Raw genomic sequence first — 18,500 nt, 5'->3', positions numbered from 1 at the left:
CATTCAAAGATAAATAAGTTTGACCGGACAGGGTTGTTATGGCTAAATCTTTAGACTGCGCAAACAGGCTACCCTGTCCTGAATAGCAGACCTTTTGGAAGGACAAAAATATTGGAGTGTGTTTAATTTGTTTTGGCATGATGAGTTTTCTTACCAATTTGGTCTGTGTTTTAAAAGTCAAAACCCCACATGCAAGCGACTCCACTTTTTTTGCTCTTGTCTGAAAGAGTATTTGTTTTGGCCAATCGGAAGTCAGATTCGATAGTTATGTTAAAGTGAGCGGCCGTGTTCTACTTGCCTGATTGTTGGCTTAAATCATCAATCATTAATCCGCCCAGGGTCAGCTCTGTGCCTCGTAATGAAGGGTGCAGTACACAGTCATGATCCGATGGGTTGGATGGGGGTGTGTGAGCTGTGTTTGAGTTTCACTGGATGGATTTTTGGTGGGGTGGGGGGGTGGATTTGTCCCCCTTTTTTCTCACCAATTGTATCCGGCCAATTACCCCACTCTTCCGTGCCATCCTGGTCGCTGCTCCACCCCCTCTGCCGATCCGGGGAGGGCTGCAGACTACCACATGCCTCCTCCGATACATGTGGAGTCACCAGCCGCTTCTTTTCACCTGACAGTGGAGTTTCGCCAGGAGGATGTAGCATGTGGGAGGATCACGGTATTCCCCCCAGTCCCCCCCCCAAACAGGCGCCCCGACCAACCAGAGGAGGCGCTACTGCAGCGACCAGGACACATACCCACATCAGGCTTCCTACCCGCAGACACGGCCAATTGTGTCTGTAGGGATGCCCGACCAAGCCGTAAGTAACACAGGGAATCGAACTGGCGATCTCCGTGTTGGTAGGCAACGGAATAGACCGATACGCTACTCAGATTCCCACCTGTTACTTTTTTGTACTGTTTTGTTTTTTCTATTGCAACCTTCTCAAACTCACTCGATAAAAATGGTGTCGTAAGGGGAAAAAAAATCACTTTCAATGTCATAGAAGTGTGTCCAAACTGTACCTGTGTGTCATTAGATACAGAGGTATGTTAGATAATTAACGTGACATACTTAGCACCATGAAAGGCACGGGAACTTGGAATTAAAGTTGCTCATCCTGGTTTTGTTTTCGTGAGTGTGAGTGAATGTTGGGTTGTGTTTTTTTTTTTTATATACTCAATAAGGATATATTGCTATTGAAACTAGCCTCTACTTTTTTGAACTATCAAAAGTATTACATCAAGTGTTACAACACGTGCTTTATTATATTCTGTGAAATTTACGTGAAACCTCGAAAGTCAAGAGCAGGTCAAGTAGGGGAAAAAAACAGGACAAAGAAAAAAAAAGTTATTCATACTGACAAACGAGAAGCCATGTAGAAGAATAGGGTCAAGAATATTTGGACAAACAGAGTTTTTATTTTAGTTCATTTTGACATGGGTGATAGGACAGTTCAGTAAATCTAGATCTCAGCATGTGGGTAATACCGTAATTCAGTAGCCTTATAACTGAACAATCGACTGTTAAAATGTTTGATGCATTTGGAGTTATTTATGATAAGACATTTGTATCGAAAGCAGCGGCGTGCCATCTGGATACCTGTTCACATTCTAACAGTTGCACATCTTAGGAATGTCTGGTTCAGGTTAAGACCTGCATGCATGAATTGAAGTTCACCTATGTAGGTTCTCTGGTTTTACATCTGGGTTGATAAGTTGTGATTATAACCATTTGCTGTTCATGATCCGTAGCTTCTAAGAGCTTCTTGAAAGAGTGATAGATGCAAGGTGCAGTTCCTTCCTGCTTTTAATACTTGTCTCTCTCTCCACGAGGATTTATGGGAATGTGAGCTGAGTGCATTTGTACGAGCATACTGATGTTAAAATGGTTTCCAAAGTGCTGAGTGGAAAACTGATAAAGTGGAGTCTCTCAGACAGCCTGATAAACATGTGCTGTTCAATAGCTTTATAACTGAATGAGTCGCTGTTGAAATGTTGGATGCATTTACACTTCATTTATGTTAGACATTTGCATCAAAACCAATAGCTTGCCATCTGGATAAGACGTGCATGCATTTGATGCTTAATATACATTGTTTAATGCACTGATTGATAAATATGAACCTTATAAAATGATATGGGGAAGGGCTAAAGTAGAGGAAATGACTGATTAAATAAATAATCAATACAGAAGATACTAAGGCAATGAGTTAATGTTAGATCAGTCACCTGTAATATGCATTATCTCATATCACTGATGTCATATGTGAATATGAAGTGCAAAAAAACAGCCTGACAGTTTAGTTTTTGTTCTTTTCTGGCTCTGTTTAAATTATACTGGCAAGAGTTTTTTTTGGGGGGGGGATCCACCACCCCCTTTTTGCTCCGCAATTGTATCCGACCAATTACCCCAGTCTTCCGAGCTGTCCCGGTCGCTGCTCCACCCCCTCTGCCGATCCGGGGAGGGCTGCAGACTACCACGTGCCTCCGCTGATACATGTGGAGTCGCCAGCTGCTTCTTTTCACCTGACAGTGAGGAGTTTCACCAGGGTGACGTAGCGTGTAGGAGGATCACACTATTCCCCCCAGTTACCCCTCCCCCCCGAACAGGCACCCCGACTGACCAGAGGAGGCGCCAGTGTAGCAACCAGGACACATACCCACATCCAGCTTCCTACCCACAGACATGGCCAATTGTGTCTGTAGGGACACCCCACCAAGCCGGATGTAACACAGGGATTCGAACCGGCAACGGGCAACGGAATAGACTGCCACGCTACCCAGATGCCACCAGCACAGTTTTTATATCTGCACCTCAACTCAAAACCTGAATGCAAAAATTCTCGAGACAGTCTGTTTGAAATGAGCGTCTTACAGTTCAGTTGAAGAAGTTAACTGATGCTCCTGTCCACTGTCACTCAAAATGAGTGCAGCGATAGCATAAGCCTGGATCCCTCTTAAAGCACAAATCTTTCCAAGAAAGAATAGTGAGGAATGACAAGGTTTGACCCACGTCTGACCTTATTTGATGTTAGAACGGTCATACAAAAGAGAAGCGCTTGTAAAAAGCAAATTGAAGAGAACGTCTGATGAGATCAAACAAGCGAGGGCAAAAGTGGAATTGAAGTTTGCAGGTCAGTGCCCTTGTATGTACCGCGAGGTCAAGTCAGGCAAGGATTGCTCACCAACTGGCACTGTATGGCCCAGAATGAACTGCAAAGTCCCCAAAGTGGAGTGTAAATAGACAACCCAAACATTAGAGCCCTCTCCATACCAACAGCACTGTATGCTGCACCAAGCAGGGGGGCTGAAAATCCAAACATACCACGTAACAGTTTAAACACGCTATGCCTGTAAGCCTGCTGAAGCCGAAATGCTGACACGCATCTAACATCAGGATGTTTGTGTCCTTTACGCTCAGCTGGTCTCATGTCACCAGACCTCTGTCCACATTAAACTTCTTTTAATTTCATTTGAACGGTGCGGTAATGTAGGAGGTCTGTCTGAAGTTGCTGTCAAGCTGAAAAAAAAAGGCAGAAAAAAACATGGAGCTCATATTTCTTTCGGCAAATTTTGAAATATCTAGGGAAATATTTAAAACCAAGGGGTTGATGGAAATTGTCTTCTGCATATGTCTTGTTGGATTGGCGTTGTTCCACCAGCTCTTAAACTGAAGTGCACGTATTCGTTCCTCCATAAAACGTTTTATAATCCAGTCTTATGACAAGCCTTGCCGCTACCCTGTGTCCTGTACTCCCTGTTAAAGAGGGCAAGTAAAGAGAGAATTTTGCCCACAAAGCTCAATAAAGTGTCAAAATGCTGTCAGTTAATTTTTGGATGAAGGAGTTGAGTTGCTAAAACGAAGGTGTAGGCTCCAGTTGAGAAGCTAAACATCAGGTCCGCCCATAAACATGGTGTGCATCGGCATGTTCATAGTCACTGATTATCAATTTAATAAGCAGGTACTAGAGTCACCCTGAGCTTGACAAAACTGTTGGATCTTTATAAATACATGCCCTTTAATGATGTAACTAAGTATTTATTTATTCTTTTTTTTCTCATTTATGGGTGAAGGACCCCCCCCCCTTTAGCCCAGTTTAACTTGTCCAATTCCGTGTCCTGCTTAGGTGCTGGTATTTCACATCTGCTGTGATGGTTGTGGGGGGAGGGTGTGGTGATGTAGACCATGCCCCCAAATTGGCCAACATGTCGTTTCACCTGCAGGTTTTTCCAGGGGAGCATAATGTGTAAGGTCATCATTGTGCTCTTCTCCCCCATAATCCATCTGCAGCTGCGCAAGCACTCCGCCACCTCTAGGAGTCACTAATTGCACTGGTGGACATGTTACCCCTTCCGGGTCCCCACCCAGGAACAAGAAAGATGTAAAACTCGACAGTTACCATGTCAGTGCTAAATTTAGTTTGGCGATTTTCCTCTGCCGTACTAAAAATGTACTAATCCATGAGACCAGAAGCCAAACTGTGGGTACTGCAAGATGTACCAATCCCAATCTGCATATGATCATATTCTGTGTGTGTGTGTCTGTGTGTGAAATGTTTCAAAGACACCGCAGAAGCTCTTTAATTTTGACAAAATGAACGAGTGACATGATTATGCCAGTGTTACACCGAGTTGTGCAGTGGTAGGCATGTGTGCGAGCGATCGTGTGCGCTAATCTAGGAGTGGAGATACTGAGTCACCTGCTGATAGACGTTTCGGATTAATAGTCCAGCCAACTATTGTCTAATGTGTTATCTCTACTCTCTCTCTCTCTCGCCTTCCTTCAACCCTCTCTCTCTCTCTCCTTTAACCTTCTCACTCTCTGTCTCTCTCTCTCCTTCCTTCAACCTTCTCCCTCTTTCTCACACTCTTGTTCCCACTCTCATCCCCCCCCCCCGCAATCATCGTCCCTCAAATTCTCCTCCCTTTTTTGTTCAACGACATCACAGACCCCGGGTCAGTCATTTCCGTTCCCTGTTACAACAGATAGAAGTGGGTGGGGAGATTTTTAGAAGAAATTACTTGTGAGAAGATGGCTGCTTTGGTTGTGTCCCACCAATTCACACACAAACATATGCAAACAAACATACACACACACACACACACACACACACACACACCAACTTTTCTAAGAACAATGCATAAAAGTACCTGTTAAAAGAAAGAGGAAAGAAGAGAAAACCAGTTTGACAGAAAAATAGAGTGTAGCATTAGAAAGTCAGACATAAACACTGACAAATGAATATGGGATTCATTAATAGAGATCCTGAAATGAAATGTAAATATTGGCTTTTGTACCTTAGTGGACCACACACACTCTCCTGGTGGCCAATAACTCACCAGTACAATGGAGCTCTCTGGACTGTGTCTGTCAACACACTCAAAATAGCAACAGTTGTAGAGGAAATTACAGCAGGTAAAAAGTGGCAACCGGTTGTGTGCCTGTCTTTGTTTCTTTTTTTTCATCCCTCTTTTTTCTTTTGTATTTTTTGTTCCTTCTTCCTTTGTCTTTGTTTCTGTCCTTAATTAAAAAAACAGAAAAGTTATGGGAGAAATGCAAACGCTGTCCTCTGAAATTACTTATAGTAGAGAACACACCAAACTATAAAATCCCTGAAACGCTCATCGCTATTTGTGAGTTTCTATACAGTACGTTTCAGATGTGGTTTTGTCATTTCTTCCCAGGAGATGTACACCATAAGAAGTACTTACAAAGCAATGGACAGCCTTACTAATGCTACAGGCTATCATGTAGTTTTAGTAATATTGCCTTGGCAAACACCTGTACTTTGAGCTCTTGGTGATGGGTTGTGAATACAGTGGGGGGGGGGGGGGGCAATTCTATCAAAAGTCAAATGACTATCGATAATATAGTGAAGTCTCAAGTCTTTCGACGTCTGCTTTACTTTTTTGCCTTCCATTCTTGATTTGAAGTGGAAACTCCTCCCACAGCGGGATCTGCTAGCTGGAAAAACAAAGAGTGGTTTAACATGATATGTGTCCCCAAGATGACTTGCTGCTCACACTTTCACTGAGAAATGACAACTCGCTGAACTTATCATGCAGGTTCTTCAAATTTCAATGTCATTGTTTTTTATTGTACGCACAGTAATGGAGTGTTAATGCCCCTGTTATGAGGACAAACCTGTTTAGGACAGACATGGTTGGTTGAGAAGGTGTGTGCATGTGTGCTACACAGTACATAAACCAACTGTCAGCCCAGGCTTGCATGTGCTTCTGTGTGTTCGCTTATCCGTTGCTGATTCAGATGGAATAACAAACCACATGTCACATACTTTTAATGTGTGTGTGTGTGTGTGTGTGTGTGTGTGTGTGTGTGTGCGCATGCACGTGTGTGCCTGTAACATGATGTTAGACCTATAACAAACAAAATACCCATTTTAAAACCTACTAATGAACAGTTTCTTAAACACTGATAGAAGATGGAAGACATGTTTACTGCATAACTGGGACAGTCTAGTTAAACTTTGTTTTTGGAGGATTATTGTGTGCCGCCATCGGATGCAGTACAATGCTAGTATCTGATTGATGCAATATAGATTGGCCATTGTGCAAAAAGCTCATCAATTTGTTTGACAACTGATCTGATCCTTGCTAAGGGTGTTGATGGATTGGGCAGGGCGAGAGAATTCTGGATGAGTGGCGTCATCTGCAGTGTGGGTGTGTGTGTGTAGTTGTGTGTCAGATAGGGTATTTTTGCCTTTTGTGAGGTAGTATTGCCTCCAATCCTGCTTACAGGTTAGTGCAGCATAAAAATTATTTTAGCTTTTTTGTTTTGTTTGTTTTGTTGTTTTTTGCTTTTTGTTTTGTTTTTTACACTGGTTTTGTACAGCTACAGTATGGGTGTGCAGTTGTAAACAAAGTAAGGAATTTCATATGTAAGGATCTTTTAATCAAACTCCCTCTTTCACACACAGCATTGAGCATTTATTCCCAGATTGTCTCAGGATGCACTTGTGTAAAAGGGTTGTACAGTGAACCTTGGTTAAACATTTTGTACATAATTCAAAATAATTTTGCACACCATTAGTGAGCTATTAATATGGAATATTGTATATGTGTCAGAGAAGGAATTGCAGCCTTCCGAGGTGTGTGTGTGTGTGTGTGTGTTCAGGACCAATTTGAGATTTTTATGTATAAGAGCAGAGACATTTTAAAGCAGGAAGGACATTTTGGATGGTCCTCGCTTCTTCAAGGGTCTTTTTTAGGGTTTGGATTTAGGTTCAGGTTTAGGGTTACGGTAAGGATTAAGGTTAGACATGTAGTTCTGATGATTGAGGTTAGGGACTAGGGGAAGAATGGTAGTTAATGAGGGACCGCACAAGTACAGAAAGGCAAACCTGCGTTTCATTTGTATCTTTGTGTCTCACAGTATTAGTGTATTCTCAGACAGAGATGTGCTTGTTTTGTTACAGTTTTGAAAAATCATCGTCAGATCTCCGGGTGGAGTCGGGGGATGAGCTACTCATTTACCCAGGGGGCCGAATATTTCAACATCACCCAAGTCTTGGCACCTACACCCTAACAATCTCCTCCTACCAAGACAGTGAGGGAGAAGGAGAACACGAGGAAAGGCAGAGGAGTAAAAGGTGTCGCTTACAGGAAGAGGTGACAGAGTTAAGAGGACTCGTACAGCTTCACAGAGACAAAAAGGTAAGGTGGAACATGGCTAACTCTGTGGTTTAAATATTTTAATTCCAATATAACATCTGATTATTAAAGTTCTGTCTTTTGTCCCCGGTGGCCCCAAATAGATGGACTTGATTCAAAAACTGACATCATATGACACCCAAAATGCCACAACAATCATAGATATTGAGTTTTAAGTGTGCTATCAAAGCTTGTAATTTGAAGCAAAATGCATGCAAGGATCCAAAAGACAGTGAGGAAATAGTAGTTTTTGTTATTTTAAGCAAAAAAAAGGGTAAGTCTGATTCAATTAAACACTGAGAATGCTCATGAATATCTTTATTAAGGCTTATTAGAAAAAGAGCCGTCTCAGTTAATCCAGGACTTCCCCTTTTCGATAAGTCAATAGACAATTATCATTATTGTGTTTGGGAACTGTTGTGTTACAGGTTTGACACGTGACTGCATCCCTGGCACAATATAATCTATTGCTTAATAGTGAAGCTATTGTAGCTGCCATCTTGCATACCGCCATGCCTGTAAATAAAAGACAAGTAAATTTCAAAGGAATAGACAGTCACTTAATGTCATGTGTGCCCTGTTGGAACTTCTTAAAGGCAACTGTCATTAGATAGACCTCAGCAATGTTGGATGTTATTCTTCCCTTATTTTCTACTACATAAGAGGCAGAAGACCTTATATGTTATTGCACCTATATCATCGACCTCTCACAATTTTGCCCTGTCTTGACATACAACTGACACTGTGGATATTGATAACACATTGGAACAAATAATATTTGGGCATCAATAGGTAATCTCCAAGTGCTTTTTCTCAATGCATTAAAATAAGTTAAGTGACTTTTGTAGGTTTGCACACAGTAATAATGATAGGAATTGCATAGATACGCCGGTATCAAATTGAGTCACTTTACACTCTTTCAGTACACCATTGTCTAATTTTGTAATGTACTGCTAATAGATGCCAATATGTCAGTGATGGGAACAGGTTGGTGCACTTAATCTGTTCAATTCATAGCATCCTTATGAGGATGAACATTGCTCACAGGCCTCAGGGTGTAGTCTACACCTTATGATTACATCGTGTTCTTGGTCTATCGTGTAGCTTGTAATTTACTTATTTGACAGAGGATTGAAATGGCACCTATCAATAGATAAATACTAAACTAGAATTGGTTTTTAGTCCATTCGATATTTCTAATGTCTGCTAAATGTAGTTATTCCATCATCAAAGTAATTGAAGTGTCATTTAATTCATAGCCTATAATCCGAAGCATTACTGTCTGTCATTGAAAATGACAGCTGCCAAATGGATTACTAACACCTGATTATGATAACAGGCTCCACCTGCTTCCAAACCTCCCTTTGCCTGCACCAACTCATGTTCCTATGTGTACCTTACTAGTAACATGATATACTGCTCAAAAAAATAAAGGGAACACCTAAAAACACAATATAGACCTCGATGAATGAAATATTTCAGCTGAAAATCTTTATTTATTAGACAGAGGAATGTGTTTAGAGCAAAATAACCTAAGAATGATCAATGGAAATCAAAATCATTAGCCCATTAAGGTCTGGATTCAGAATCATACTCAAAATCAAAGTGGAAAATGAGAACATAGGCTGATCCAACTTCTGTGGAAATTCTTCAAGACGATTCAAAATGAGGCTCAGTAGTGTGTGTGGCCTCCACGTGCCTGTATGCACTCCCTACAACGTCTGGGCATGCTCCTGATGAGACGACGGATGGTCTCCTGAGGGATCTCCTCCCAGACCTGGATCAGGGCATCGGTCAACTCCTGGACAGTCTGTGGTGCGACATCGCGTTGGCGGATGGTACGAGACATGATGTCCCAGAGGTGCTCGATTGGATTCAGGTCTGGGGAACGTGCAGGCCAGTCCATAGCATCAATGCCCTCGACATACAGGAACTGCTGACACACTCTGGCCACATGAGGACGAGCATTGTCATGCATGAGCAGGAACCCAGGGCCCACTGCACCAGCATATGGTCTGACAAGGGGTCTGAGGATCTCATCCCGGTACCTAATGGCAGTCATGGTACCTCTGGCTAGCACGTAGAGGTCTGTGCGGCCCTCCAAGGATATGCCTCCCCAAACCATCACTGACCCACCGCCAAACCGGTCATGCTGGAGGATGTTGCAGGCAGCAGAACGTTCTCCACAGCGTCTCCAGACTCTCTCACGTCTGTCACGTGTTCAGTGTGAACCTGCTCTCATCTGTGAAGAGCACAGGGCGCCAATGGCGAATCTGCCAACCAAGATGTTCTCTGGCAAAGGTCAATCGGGTTGCACGGTGTTGGGCTGTGAGCACAGGCCCCAATTGTGGACGTCGGGCCCTCATACCATCCTCATGCATTCTGTTTCTCACTGTTTGAGCAGAAACCTGCACATTAGCGGCCTGTTGAAGGTCGTTTTGTAGGGCTCCGGCAGTGCTCCTCCTGTTCCTCCTTGCACAAAGGACCAGATAGCGGTCCTGCTGCGGGGTTGTTGTCCTCCTGCGGCCCCCTCCACGTCTCCTGGTGTACTGGCCTGTCTCCTGGTACCTCCTCCATGCTCTGGACACTGTGCTGGGAGACACATCAAATCTTCTTGCCACAGCACGCATTGATGTGCCATCCTGGATGAGCTGCACTATCTGAGCAACTTCTGTAGGTTGCAGATACCGCCTCATGCCACCTCTAATGGTGAGGGCACTAGCAAAATGAAAAACTAACCAAAGATCGGCCAGAAAAGATGAGGACAGGCAAATGGTCTGTGGCCACCACCTGCAAATCCATTCCTTTTATAGGGGCTGTCTTGCAAATTGTCTAATTTCCACCTGGTGGAAATTAGACAATTTACCAACAGGTGAAATTGAGTCACAAATCAGTGTTGCTTCCTAACTGGACAGGTTGATATCTCAAAAGTGTGATTGACTTGGAGCTACATTGCATTGCTTATGTGTTCCCTTTATTTTTTTGAGCAGTGTATAATCAATCATTTGATAGATCTTAGCAGTATTGGTCACATACTGTCTACTGCAGGGTAATGCAAAGTATATGTTGTGATGTCAATATTAATGGCCTGTCACAGATGTATTGGTACCAACATTTCTTTCTTCCAAAAATGAGCTAATAGCACAATCACAAAAAAAGAGTTCTGCAATTTTTTGATATGGAAAATATATATGATGAAACTAAAATGGTAACTACTACTCCTGCAGTAGTAGTAGTAGATATAATGAAACTAAAGGCAAGTTTTAGGTAAACCGTTGTTGATGAACTCAACCCTTTTTTTAAAGTGTTTTTTTCCCCATTTCTGTTCTGTCTTTCAGAAAAACACAAATCTTTGTGATATCACACCTGCCTCGCCACACCTCTTCTCAAACCATGGACTCTGCATTTCTGTTGGTGGGATGTGGCCATGCTCTAACCACAAACCAGAGATTAAGGGAGCCGTTGGCTTGACTGCAGCAACTTCAGAGAACTGTGACAAACCAGTAGACAGACTTGGAGGTCCCACCTCATTGGAGGAGAGAAGGGTAGAGGAGGATTCAACCATTGTCAGTGCTACATCCTGCACTCATCAGCTCATCCAGGAAGAGGGGAAAACAGGAGAACAGGAAGACATCCCTGTCGCTGACTGGTGCACTGTTCGTTGCAGGAAAAACAAAAAAAGAACTACAAAGACCACAATACATGCATCAAAAACTACAGGATTCGATAGAACCTCCGCAGAGACCGTAGATGGAAGTAAAAGGAACTCCACAAAGACAACAGGAAGTAGACCAGGGTCATCCATACAAGCAGTGACAGTGTTTGAGGAGGAGTCCACTGAAAATAAAAGCAGCCATGAAGGGGCCTCATTACCCATAAAACCATTGTCTTCGCTGGGTGGCGAAGAAGGGAATCAGTTTAGCACCAGGGGTGTTGCCTTAGTTACCACCACAGTAGAAAAACAGGAAGGAGAAGACTCGAAACTTGGCCTCAAGTCCTCTGACGGAGATACGGAGAAAGAAAAACTGACAAAGGACACGGGCTTTAATTACACAGCAAGAGAGAGAGACAAAGAGACTAACGCAGACTTCACTTGTGAATCAGCAACAGAAGTGAAAGGTAGGCCAGCAGAATTAGTCAGACTTTGTATTAACACTGTCAGAGGTAGTGTTGACCAAAAAAGTAGCTTTTTATTGCAATATGTCTCACTGTATTATCATGCATGTGGACTTTAACAGTTTAAAATATTTATAACAAGAGTTTGGGAAGGAATGAGGAGATGGCACTTGGAATATTTGAGAATGACAAACCCACAAATCCCATTTAAACTCTACACAATATATGTCAACAAAATACATCATTATTGTCTGTTATGACCCTCGGTCTGGAGAGGGTGCAACAATTAGTGTACTGGGTAACAGTGAGGTGAGGGTGCAACACAGGGAGACATAAATGTTTAAATATAATAAAGTATAAATATTTATTGACACCATGACAGGACAAGGGAACTGAACGGTTGCCAAAACAAACTACTAACAAAAGTAACCCACCCTTGACAGTCCTGAAAAGCACCAAACCTAAAGACAAAAAGTGGCAACCGCTGCTAACCTAGTGTGTCTAACAGAGGTAAGCTACGTGATGGGGTGTTTGCCCATGGGCATCTTACCTTGATCCCTTTGCCCGAAAGAACTAAACAAATTAAAGGCTAAACATAACCAAAATACTCAAAATGCAAACTTAACCGAAAATGGGCCAGACACCACACAAACTGAACACGTGGGGGTTTAAATGGGAGACTGCAAAGCTGATGGAAATTGGATGATTCGTTGACTGGTTGATTAGGTGTTGAGGAGCACCTGGCGGATACCTGAATGTAGAGTCAGAGTGAGGGTTAGATACAGGAGGCAACAAAAAACAACTATACGGACACACCCATGGCCACAAGATTGTCAATTGTGTAACTGAACAGTTTATACTTAAATTATTTGCAGCATGTTTTAACATCGAGGACAGAAAAGATCCTTCATGATCACCTTTTGCCAGAAACTACATAATACATGATTGAAAACAAAAATAAAAGGTTATTACTTTGCTTAAAATACTAGTTGCTTCTGCTTCTGATTTCACATGGAGTTATATTTGTTCTAATTTGTATACTCTGTTTAGTAGTATACGGCGCTTGAAAAATTATTTGAGCTTTACAATGATCTAAACATTTACCTAGACCATCTCTCAAAGTGAAATTTCTTTTGTGAACTGATTTTTTTTTCTTTAATCATGTTCCTCTTTTTCATTTAGTAGCTATGGGGCAGGGACAATCCCTGGACCCCCAGGACAGCCACTCAGACACAGAGGAGCCAGCCAGTGATCAGAGTCCTCACCTCAGCCATAGAGGCAGCCACAAGTCCATGGGATTGGAAGGGATACCTCGAAGATTGCTATGGCGGGACGGTGGCTGGATGGGATCAGGAATTGGATCGGCCCCACACGGATCAGAAATGGTCTCAAACACAGTTTGGTACCAGGATGAAAACACGGACTGGACACCGAAACAGGAAGCTGAAATGGAGCTGCAAAGAAAGGAGCCGGTCCCACTGGCTGTTTGGTATGACAGTGACATGATGGATCCGACACTGGCAGAAAATGTAGGCCCACAGCTGGAACAAGAAGAGAGAAAACACAAGGAACATGATGTGAGCCGTCTCCAAGACTCTGGCCCCAGTTCTCAGCAGCCTTTAGAACACCGCCGTTATTCTCAACCACTGTCATCAGCACTTAGTCAAGTCCATGGTGCTGGAACAGAGCCAACACTGTCACACGGGCCTGCTGCACAAAGACAGGAAGTACATGGAGCACAGCAGGAGGAGGGAGGAAGAGAGGAGGGGTGTGGAGAAAAGAGGAAGCTGCCAGGGCCAGGGGGAGGAGTGATGGGAGGTGGAGAGGTGGCTGATAGCAGAGAACGGACTGCAATCAGTGAAGAGATAGGTGAAGGAGAGGAGGCTGAGGAGAAAGGAGGAGAGAAGGGAGGGAGTGAGGAGAAGGGGGAGAGGGGGAAGAAGAAAAGGAGGAAAAAGAGAGGCAAAAGAGGGGGCACAGAGGTCAAGTTTAGCTCCAGCTCCAGCACAGAAAGCCAGACCCAGACAGAGATGCAGAAAGACACACCGTCTGGAATGGAGTCACAGACAAATAATCAGGTAGCAACAGAGACAGAGAAACAGTCGGACACAATGACAGAGAGACCACGAGAGACAGCAAGAGAGACAGTCATACAAACACTGTCACACATGCGCAGAGAGAGACAGACGGACCTGATTTTGCAGTCAGAATTGGAGAGGCAGATAGACACGCCGACACAGCCAGAGGCCAAGCCTAAAACAGGAAGGGCTGACTTCCAGTCTCCCAGTACTTCTGAGTCAGTCTTGAGAAAGGAAGCTGATACGGGCACCATGCATCTGCCCAGTCAGACGGAGGGTGAGAGCAGCAGCTCTCATAAACCCAACTGTGAGCTTTCAAGTTCTGATTCAAGCAGCACCACTCCCGAAATTGGACAAATGGAAAAGGAAACTACAGAAAAAAATGATTTTATGGCTGTGGCAGAGTCAGAATCAAAGGATTTATCAAACTCCATGGAAACTGAAGAATCAAAAGTTGTCGAAATGAGAATGCAGTTGGATAACATTGACTCTACAGGATCACCGGAATCCACTGATTTTTCTGTTAAAACTGTGGTGCCAATGGAGCTGACCAGACCGGTGGAATCTAACTTTGCAAAGGAAATACCTTTTGAGTATTCAAATTCCACGAACCCGGCGGAGGATTTTCATCTCGTTAATTTGCCTAGGCATGATACAGAACTTGTGCAATCTGTGAAAAAGGCCGACTCTATACAACCTGTGGAACTTCAGGAATGTTTGGACTCTGTGGAAATTCCTGAAGATAACACAAAATCTGAAGAGTATATGGGCCCTACTGGACCAGTACAGCCTCACAAACATTTGCGTACCGTTGGAAAATCTGTAAGCTTTATTGAATCTGTACAACCAGAAGAAGCTGTTGAATGTTCAGAGTTTGTGGAACCTGGGAGGCGTCTATTTAAGCGAGCATCGGATATGCCACAGCTTCAAAAACAGGAAGGAAGCACAGAAACGACAAGGGGGGGATATTTAGAACATTGTTTGGCCACAGAGTTGCTTAGAGACAGGCAGAGTGTGGAGAAGAAAATGGGCACAACAAAGAAGGAAGAGGAAATGGGTGAGGAAAAGAGAGAGGCTGAGAAAAACCAGAAGACAGTTTGGGGAGAGGGGCAAAGCAGACAGAGTGAGATGCCAGTAGCCCCCGATACTGAGGGTGGCAAGAGGATGGCTGAAGGACAGGAAAGGAAAGGGGAGGAAGGGAGCAAGACAAAACTAGGAGCGATGCTATCGTCCACCTGCATAGAGGAAGAGGTGAGGACGGAGGCTAGATGTAGGCAAGAGGATGAAGGTAGTGATGACCTGGCCACCACAGACTTACAGGAAAAACAACACTACATTGAGGAGCTGGCTGCTGCAGCTGTAGCAATTGTAACAGTAGCCATTGCATCTGCAGTTGCTAACATGGAACTGACACGGCTGCTTGAAGGCAGTCAGTCAGAGATTACACCATCAACACAGACATCTCAGGAGTTCAGTAGGGGACAGGTGGAGCTACTTGATAACAAGGTACCATCTGAAACAGAAATTTGTCTCCAAAAAGATTTACACGCTGAGCAGTCTACACAACCAACTAGCAAAGACCATACTAATATTGATTTTTTAGTAGATACAAATACAGTTAAATTGACTGACCAAGATAAAGAGCAGACAACTCATAAAGACACCACATTATCACTTGAAACAGAAAACTGTTATGTAGAACATTCAGATATTGAACCCTCCACACAATCTAATGGTGAAAAAGACACTGTTGAACTGACTACTGTAGCATTGACAGAAATAGAAATGTTTAAGTCAGATGACAAACTGCCAGAAAAACAACTCTGGACACAAATGCATTACAAACCTACTATGCGGTCAGATAGCAAAGAGCATGATAATTCTGAATTGTCAACCCCATCAGACGTTGAACTGCAGATGAAGGTTGATAGAGAGGATGTGAAACCAGGAACCTATACAGAAAACCTATTTGTAACTAAGCCAAATAGAGAGCCACTTAAAATAAACAGTCCAGCCCAGAGCAACTCAGAACCTTTCACCGCCTTTGAAAGAGTATCTACATCTCAGCGAGACAGCCTAAATGGTGACCATACAAAAAGTCAGCTCTATCAAGATAGCAAACTACCCGCCCCTATTACAATCACAGGAAAGTGTGGAAAGGTCTCTGATGTGTTTGACTCACATGGTGAGGCATATCCGAGACTTGGAGACCCTAGCAATTGCCGCACATCATTCAAAGATGACTCTGCTTCTAAAAGAGAGGGAGACATCCCAGTGGAGAGGTTCATGGACAAGCTAGAGTGTAATCTTAAAGAATATGAGACAGATAGTGCAGGTGCCAAAACTTTCACAGCTGGAAAGCTAGACGGTCAGACACTCGAACAAGAACATGTAGACACTGTTGACTCAGGATGTAAGACAGAGGGAAGGGAGAGCGGAGAAGAAGGTATCACAGACATGCCACATTCACATTTGAAGGTCAAGGAATGCAAAGGTGATCTGGACCCAGGAAGCCAGCATGAGGGGGCACATGTTGTTGCACAGGGTGATGAGGTCATTCGCTCTTTGTTGCCTTCCTGCGAAAAGACACTTCCTGTTGCTCTTTGTGACTCTCTACCCCCGGCGTCACTACTTCAGACTGGGAATAGTATGGTCCATTCTAATCCAGACTCAAAGGATTTGACCACCTCTGTGTGTCCGGATAATGGTACATCCCATCCTTTGCCACAGATTGGGTTTGCTGCCACCCCTTCAGAGATTGATCACAGCACACTCCAGTGTGAAGGTGCTCACTCCAGCCTTGTGGTTAACGAGAATGGTATGTTTCAAGACCGAGAGAAAAACTTGAACGCTTTGGATACTGTAGATGGATGGAAGGAGAGGGAGAGAGACAAAGTGGAAGGGAGATGGGAGACCATCACAGCACAGGAGCCCCACACAGGTAAATTACTTCCTCCATTTATCAAGTCTAAAAATAGCTGAAATGTCTGACATGTTCTGTGTCAATCTCCTCTCTCTCACATACATCATACCAATGTAGTCTTTGGTAATTGTGAAGTAGCCTCATAACATCAGTTTCTACTCTGAAACTTTTTTCCTCACAAGGATTCTCATCTCTAGCTGTGTTTTGAGAGGCGCTGGGTTCAAATGTACCACAAAGCCTCTGTCGCATGCCATCTCTCCTCCCATATATCTTCTCTTTTTTATTCCTTAATGAACCAGAAATGCTAGTAAATGCTAGCTTCCAGTAAAGGGCTCTATCTAGTGTCATTTACACCAGAACTGTAACCTCGTATAGTGTATGCTGCATGGTTGATATTTTCTCGCCTGGCCTTGTTCATTTCAGCCCTCATAATTAAGGTGTATGATAGTCTAAACTTCCTCACTGTAATAATTAAAAATAAATAGGGAGCTCGTGTCACTTGTGTGAATAATGACACTAACCGGGCCGGCGCTGTGTGGGTGCTCAGGTGTGTGCTCACGTGCCTGGGTGTGTGTGCTTGTACTCATGCATGTTACAGTTGGTACAGCGCCACTGTTTGTGTGGGGCTGTCTCCAGGCAACACAGTTAGGTCATCAAGACTTACAGTAGACGGTGAAACTAGAGGCAGTCTGAGAAATGGTCAGGGCATTTCTGTGTGTGTATTCGTTCTGGTTGTGTCAAGCAGCTTGTTTGCTTGTCTGGATGTGTTTGGCATCAGTGTATAAGAATTTGTAAGAGCGGTGTTAACTATGGTTTTGTTTTGACAGTACCTAGCAATACCGTAGCAATCTTGAGCCCTGACCATCGCTTAAACGTCTCTTGTGTTTTAACGTGTGTGAACTCGTCTGGGCACAAACATATAGAGAAACGTGTAAGATCTTGGTCTTAGTTTGTATCTCAGAGGTTTGATACAGTCAATCAGTAAAGGACCCTTACTCTCGGTTGCATCCACGTGGGCTTTTTCCACAGAAAGAAAGCATTTTTATATTTTGCAAACTCTTTCCTACAGGGGTATATATACAGTGGCACACATGTACATGCTTTTGAATAGAAAGTGAGTCAATATCAAATGTAAGTGAACATTTTCATAAACCACAGCATGTTTGTCATGAGTGTGTTATTATTAGCAGAACAATGACGCAGGATGCCTGACAAAATCATCATCTTCAAATAGATATTACCTCATGAATCCATGACCCTTATCCCTTAATGCTGGGACTGCGTGTGTGTGGGTGTGTGTGTGTGTGTGTGTGTGTGTGTGTGTGTGTGTGTGGGTGTGTGTGCGTGTGTGTGTGTTCTTGTTTTTTGTGACTCAACATATGATTGTGTTGGCAGAGCCTTTTTTTCCACACCCACCTTTTCATCCTGGACACGTCAGTGTTCTCTCCTTTTTAGACGAGGAGCTTCTTGTGAACCTGGTGTCTAACACATTCACAAACTGACATTTGGCCTCACGTTTACCATCTGTGTAAATTCGGCCGGTCGGGCTTGGGGTTACATCCCCTCCAGAAAGTGGATGCATGCTATGATAAGACATTCAAGAATCTTTTTTTGAGTTTTTTTTTTTAGTTATCATCATAATCCTAATTGGTAAGAAAATTGGGGAAATTTTTCTTTTCTGCACCCTCACCACTATTCTTTCTAGGAAAGTGGACATTAC

At 43.3% G+C, this 18,500-nt stretch overlaps 1 protein-coding gene across 1 annotated transcript in view; it reads left to right on the top strand.

Annotated features, from left to right (window-relative positions):
• The window catches only part of LOC130114572 (A-kinase anchor protein 13-like), a 170,177-nt gene that overhangs the window by 61,492 nt on the left and 90,185 nt on the right, over positions 1 to 18,500 (top strand). Inside the window, exons 8-10 of the mRNA XM_056282434.1 lie at positions 7,429 to 7,666; positions 11,002 to 11,782; positions 12,962 to 16,798. Of these exons, the coding sequence (XP_056138409.1) occupies positions 7,429 to 7,666; positions 11,002 to 11,782; positions 12,962 to 16,798 (4,856 nt within the window). The remainder of the gene's footprint in view (positions 1 to 7,428; positions 7,667 to 11,001; positions 11,783 to 12,961; positions 16,799 to 18,500) is intronic.

The sequence above is a fragment of the Lampris incognitus genome, chromosome 6, assembly GCF_029633865.1.
Source record: "Lampris incognitus isolate fLamInc1 chromosome 6, fLamInc1.hap2, whole genome shotgun sequence".
NCBI classification, from domain to species: Eukaryota; Metazoa; Chordata; class Actinopteri; order Lampriformes; family Lampridae; genus Lampris; species Lampris incognitus.
The sequence above is the reverse complement of the archived record's forward strand: the minus strand, read 5'-3'. Positions and strand labels throughout refer to the sequence as shown.